Source organism: Rosa rugosa, chromosome 7, assembly GCF_958449725.1.
Source record: "Rosa rugosa chromosome 7, drRosRugo1.1, whole genome shotgun sequence".
Lineage (NCBI taxonomy): Eukaryota > Viridiplantae > Streptophyta > Magnoliopsida > Rosales > Rosaceae > Rosa > Rosa rugosa.
In genome coordinates, this window is record NC_084826.1 from 28,534,129 (window position 1) to 28,540,919 (window position 6,791).

At 38.5% G+C, this 6,791-nt stretch overlaps 1 protein-coding gene across 1 annotated transcript; it reads right to left on the reverse strand.

The window, feature by feature from the left end:
* Positions 1 to 1,750: 1,750 nt before the first annotated feature.
* On the reverse strand, positions 1,751 to 5,192 carry LOC133721728 (gibberellin 2-beta-dioxygenase 2). Its single transcript, XM_062148420.1, has 3 exons — positions 4,607 to 5,192; positions 2,676 to 3,048; positions 1,751 to 2,321 (listed from the first exon to the last, which is right to left on the reverse strand). The coding sequence occupies exons 1-3, from the start codon at positions 4,987 to 4,989 to the stop codon at positions 2,037 to 2,039; spliced, it is 1,041 nt and encodes a 346-aa protein (XP_062004404.1). The 5' UTR covers positions 4,990 to 5,192; the 3' UTR covers positions 1,751 to 2,036.
* Positions 5,193 to 6,791: the final 1,599 nt, after the last annotated feature.

Genomic DNA, 6,791 nt, shown 5'->3' on the forward strand with positions numbered 1-6,791 from the left:
GGAGGCCTTGCTTCCATCCAATCAATCCAATGCATAGCATATAACTTCAGTTGAAGTTAGATACATATTGCGACTCCATTTGTTTACTCACAAAGAGCAAGTTTAAACGAGGAGAAAAGAAATAGAACGCGCCTCACGCGCGGAAAAGAAATCAGAGATCGAGCGTTTCTCTCCCGGCCGAACGCTGGCGGGCCCCCTGCCGCTGCGTTCCGGTCCGGGAGGGGATGAGGATGGAGGCTAGCGGCGAGGCTCTATGGCGGGGATCCTGTTCGGGGGAGGAGTTCGACAGTTCCTACTTGGATCGGGGCGGTGCTTCCAGATCGGCTTCTTCTCTCCGTCGATCGTGGGTGGGTGCTGACAGGGTTTCCTGGAAGCGTGGTCCACGGTGGGTGAAGTCTGGTTTGATCTGGGTGTGGATGGATCTGAGTTCGATCTGGGTTTGGGTTTGGACGTGGGTCTGCAGGCGGGGTTCCGTGTTGTTTCTGGGGCAGTTGGAGTGGTTCTGGGACACGGATGGCCAGCGGCGAAACGTTGAGGCTCTGCGGCAACTGGTGGTTGGGGGACGGTGGCTGAGATCTCGATCTCAGGGCGTGGGCTGTGCTTGGTTCTGGTTCTGGTTTCGGGCACCGATATGGTTGAAGAAGGGCCTGCACAGTGTCGTGGTGATGCGGCGGTGCAGGGTTGCTGCGCGGTGGGGGCGGTCTGGTGCCGGCGGTTGGCGTTCGATGCTTGCTTGGACGGCTTCTGCTTTGGGCCATTGGGAGAGATGGTGGATGGGCCGGGCTTCGGCTGTTTGGCTTTGCTGCTGTTTTTTATTTTATGCTTGTTTGTTTGTTCCTTTTTCAGTTGTTGCTTTGTCGGTAATAACCTCCAACCGTGTTCCGGTAGGAGGCAGTGGCCTGTGTGCCAGTCTTTGCACCTTGTGTGCCTTCTTTGCTCTAGGTAGGCGGCGAGTTCCTTGCACTTGCAAATGGTCGCTGCCTCTTAGTAGCAGAGGGAATTTAAGTATCACTGGATGTAGTGTCCGGTGGCATCATAATGGGAAAGCTGTGCATATGGTAGTTATGCTTTGCTGCAGTCGGGTTGCAGATCAAGTTATCTTTCCGTTGTGTCACCGCTGCGTTAATGCAGTTAAAGCAAATAGAGTCGCCAGTAGTGCGCTCTTTGCTAGTTGGTGCTTTGTTGAGTACAAGCATTTAGTAGACAATCAGGATAGTATTTCAGGATGTTCTACTTACTGTAATCAGGGGTTTAGGCTCAATGTCCCCCCTTGTATTCGACAGTTTCTTTAATTAAGGCTATCAGGGCTTGAGGGCTGCCGCACCGCCCTTTTCTCAAAAAAAAAAAAAAAAAAGAGCAAGTTTAATAAAACATGCTATAACAAATTAGAGATAATCAAATTTTTTAGTGTTTAACATGTCTCTAATTGATTTCACGTGTTGACCTAGCTAATTTGATAATTTTGCTAATATTTTTTCTTATTTTAATATTATTTTTCACTCGATAAAGACATGAGAATTAGACTTGATATGAACGTAGCGTAACATTAATGTCATGTATAATTTTACTATATAAATAAATAATTATATATTTTGCACATACTATTAATTGTATCTTATACTTGAACACCGCTGCCAACTTAAATTGACCAAAAGACTTCTTTGCGTGCAAAGAAGATGTAATATACCAAGGTGGCAGAAAATACAAGTAATGATCAGCTATAAGAATACAAACTATTGAAACTAATCCAGATGCAACCATATATATAATTATAACTATAATGACTAATAAGTAAAAAATAACAAACAATAACTCCAAACATGCAACCATAGATCAGAGGGAAATTAATGCTCAGAAATCAAAATCAAAGCAAAAATTCCACTGATAGAGATTGAAAAGCGCAACCAACTGCCTCCTATATGTGACCCCTCTACTCATGAAACATATACACTTACTAAACTTAACTATATACCTGGCTACCTATTAATTAATCAAAATGTTACTCTCTATATGAACATGATCATCAACCACTGATTCTATTGATCTACAAGATTGTCCAAGCATGTAGATGGATTATTTGTAATTTTGAAATTGTCAAGACGAGAATCTCCCAAACGTGTAGTGTATGCAGCTTTCTTGTATTGACCCCATGTGAATGGTTTATACAGACTTGGCTTCTGGGGAGACACCATGTCAGGAAGGGGCGAGATCCATGCGTTTAGGGATGGTGCCCCAAAGTAGACCATAGACATTCTTGGCCTCGTTACAGAGTTAGCCAATGCCCTGTGCCTCACACTCTGAAACCGCCCATTCGTCAAAGCCTGCAAAACATTGATTAATGCGTAAGTAAACGAATGAAATATTGGACAAGAGAATGTTAACCGTTACTAATATTATTCGTTTGTTTGATATATATGATTGTATAATTGAGTTTATATTTACAAGGTTGATCAATGATAATTAACTGAGGAAACAAACAATATCTCTTAAATGGATCAGTGTGAAAATTTTCAAATCCGAAAAGAATGATGTTTGACTTTTCTTATAATGAAAGAAAACTTTTTTTGTAGTTATTACTGTTATTATGGTATGGAACTTTTTGTGTTAAATACGATGAAAAATTATCATAGGCGTAAAGAGATGAGAGATACTTCTTTTAAATAGACTATGATTACCTGCAAGACATCACCGACCATGACAAAAAACTCATTCGAGTCCGGCGGGACTGGAACCCACAAGCCATCATAAAGAGAAATCTGAAGGCCTCCGACATCGTTGGATCTCAAAATGGTCAAAATCTGGGGGTCGGAATGCTCTCCAAATCCAATCCTAGTATTGTTATTCGCACAAGGATGAGCTAGTTTTGCGGATGGGTCCTTATCCACCAGTGGTGGATAGTGGTTCAGCCGGAGAATCGAGTCACTCTGGACGTCTCTGATGAAGCCACTGAATACAGACTTGTCCGAAACCCATAGACCTTCTCCGACCAGATCAAGAACCTCACATGCCAATTCTTTAACTGCTTCTATGTAGTCGTTTACAACGCAGCTACATATATGAAACAACAATGTACGTTATTATTTAGCCACCACTCCAAAAGTATACAGATCTGTGTTTGGAAAGAAAAGCCATTTTTCACTTATAGAAAGAGAAGAACGGATGTATATGCCCAAGGGGCCCTATCTTCCAAGTTTTCTCTTCATCTTTTCACTTACTTTGATTTGTTATATTTGTTATTGCATGTTTAATTACTGGTGCTCAATGTTTGTAAAAATGACTCAGGTGTCTTCTAAATTAATAATTTTACTTAGTTAAAAGAAATATTGAATCATATAATGTACATGACGTGTACGTTATATCTTGATAGTGATTTTTTTATTAGTTCTCCAGGACAGCACAGAATGATCATCTTGTGTGACATAGAGCCATTGTGCAAGATTTGGTTACAATTTAAATCAGTGTGCGTACGATGTGCATACAAATTAACGAAAATCTGTCTCAGAAATATGAGCTCATACAAGAATATATATATTATATATAAAAGAGCGTTCCAACAAGTCATGTCAGTTTTCTGCAATCAAATCGATCACATGATTCATTCATAGGTTAGCTAGCATCGAGTACTAGGAGATGACCCCAGCTCTAAAATGCATGGAAGATACTGTACTACACTACTACTTTATCATAATGCACTAGTACTGTTCGATCATAGTGATGAAGAAAAGATAAAACGATGATGAGAAGTTTAGGCTCACCAAGTTCAGGTAAAATTCTGCCAACTACTCAAAGTCGGGCCCTAAAAGTGTGTGCCTCAAATTATGGCTGACAGTAGTAAAGCAACCGTCGCCGTTAGCTAGCTACGCTATCTTCCTCAAATTACTACTAGAAATTGACTCCTTTATTAGAGAAGAAATCCACTCCGATTGGCTAACAAAAAAAAAAACATGTCTCCTTGCAAAAATTTGTATAACAATGAATAGGTGGTTGTACCAAAGATTTTAGTTTGTCCGATCCTAGTGTTTCTTCGGGTGTTTTTGTACTAAAAAAAAAAAAAACTGAGTAAAGTTTGTTTGCCGATTGATATAGAATTTATTTCACTCTAAATTATTTTTCAAAAAAAAAAAAAAAAAAGCTCTTAACCGTAAAATTATTGACATGCGTAAATATCCAGATTATAATTAAATTTGGTGACCAATCCATATGGCATCTATAGACAATGATGGTGCTATGCCATGAAACTATGAACGAGTGACATCCAACTAATTCCTAGATCTAGCAAGGTCCGTGAAAAAACACATAGATTGACCAAAAAATTAATATACAACAAGGTAAAACAATATACTATTGTATTGAAAAAGAATTCTAAACTATACCATTGTTTTTCTAATCCTTCCTCCTTTTTCAATAAGGAAAGACGTCGTTATTATCTAATACTAAACAATCTTCTTCCCCACCAATTCATCAGCAAAACCAATTCCCTCCTTTCTAGGCCCAATGGCATGAACTCAAAGATCTCTTTATTCGTGTATTTAATTTATGAAATGTCAACTGAAATGTAACATGCATACTAATTAAAAAAATGACGAGTATAAACAATAATATGTACCTGAATTTTGTAGGGTCATTGGAGACGGCATTGGATGTTTCAGAAATGGAGAGAGGATTGGATTGAAGAAGAAGGTACTCGAGCTCGCCCATGTCGCCATTGCGGCCAATGTTTTTGCTTCCATAACCGAAAGGAGAAGCCGGGCCAGCTCGTTGCTTCTCCGCCGCGGGTTTGGCAAAAAAATCAAACCCTTCTTCTTCTATCCTGGCAATGACCTCTTTTGGAACGCCATGGTTCACCACCTTGAAGAAACCATATTCTTCGCAGGCTTCGACGACCAGTTCCGCTAGCTTCGACCGGTTGTAGTTCGAAAGATCGATGGTGGGAATCCCTACTGCTTTGGTTTTCTTGGTTCTCATCGGAGAAGGAGATGGTACAACCATTCTTCTTGTTTCTATTTTTGGAAGGCCGGACTAAGAGAATATTATGATTGATGAGGGAAAGAAAGTGATCCGAGATATATATATATATATATATATATATAGAAGAATGCAGCTAGGGGAATTCAATTTGAATTTGAACTTTGTACTTTGGAGGTGTGATCATAGTTGAGCTGGTGCCATTATATACAAGAAGGAGAGACAGAGAAAGACAGAGAGAGAGAGAGAGAGAGACGGAGAGAGAGAGAGAGAGAGAGAGAGAGTAGCTAGAGGGCAATTATTACTATTTTATTCTAGGTAGGGGAAGGGGTTGATGATGTATATAATTCAAAGTTCAAACCAAGTAACTGGCACGAATTAGAAGACGTGCGAATTGTTTGTATATTGTCACCTTGGAGTGGGTAAATGTTCCCTTGCCATCTTCACCAAAGAACAAAAAATGTTCACTTCCCAAAGATTTGGCATGTTTTTTTCTATGTTTTCATTTTTTTATATAAATATATAACTTGTTGATAATTGAAGAGTAAGATTAGCTTATTAGGGCAGGTCAAAATTCTGTTCATGGTAAAAATGAAAATTAGAATGACATACATCTAACTGATCTAAGTTTAATCTTATTATCCGAGTTCTAGTTGGTTCAATGATTCAATGATATTTTTCTCCATCATTGTGAATGATGCGATATAATAGCTGTTAATTAAAATCAAACAAACTATTTCTCATGTGTGAGACAATAAGATTCACCTCGAGGCAGTACTCAATACATAATCCATATGATGTACTATCTTTATTATTACATATCATGCCTTTCAATTGATTCGATGAGAACGATGGACACATAAAATCTATGTTTCTGCACGTCCAAGCTTAGAGAAGTAGTTTTTTTCGAGGTTAAGAGTGTCACAGTGTGATAAGGAGAGGTTGAGGACAGGCTGGTAGCGGCTGTTTGTCCCCTCTGATTGGGATTTTGTTTCAAACACTTTTCAAAAAGGGTTGGAGGCATAAACTAAGTGCTATCAGACCAAATTCCAGTTGCGCGTAAATATATCGTTCATACTGTTGACTATTTCATCTTTTACCAACTCACCAGCCACACGTGCACCTCTTGTTTTCTCATCAAGTCTGATATTTTCGTCAAATCAAAATAAGAGTGAATAGCTAGGGTTTCATCTGTATTGGAAAATTTGGAATCTCAAGCCGACATTACTTCAAGTTCATATTGAAGCTGATAACTCGTAGCATTTTGAAACACAATAAGTTCCTGCCATCTGCATTCTGATGTTTTTTTTTCCTACTCTATATATATATATATATCTTCATTCTTCTATATTTTTTTTTCCTACTCTTAGTATTGATTATATTTTTCTAAAAACTAATTTGATACTGAGGAAATGCTTTGATTAGCAGAATTAGCACCTTGTTTTGCTCTATTCTAGAGTTCTGTTTAATGTTTACTGTATTGGGATCCTAGAGAATTAAAAAAAAAAAAAAAAAATTTCTTAACTTTTAGAGTAATCCTCTTTATATGAAACAACCATGTTGGGGGTTACAGGGATTGTTGGTATGTGTCTTCAAGTTTTGATGGATAGCCATGTTCGATTTGGTTTAATTAGCCTTTACTACGTTTGTTTTTAGTATAGTACTTAATTTGTTTGTATAAAAAATAGAATGTATAAACTAATTAACTATACTAATCTTGATTTCAGTCTGTCTACATGGGATCGATTCGTAAACTCAGAATTAGAAGGTAATGACAAGGAGATTATCTTTGTCTTTTTTGCTTTGGGGAGCAGGGGAACGATGCA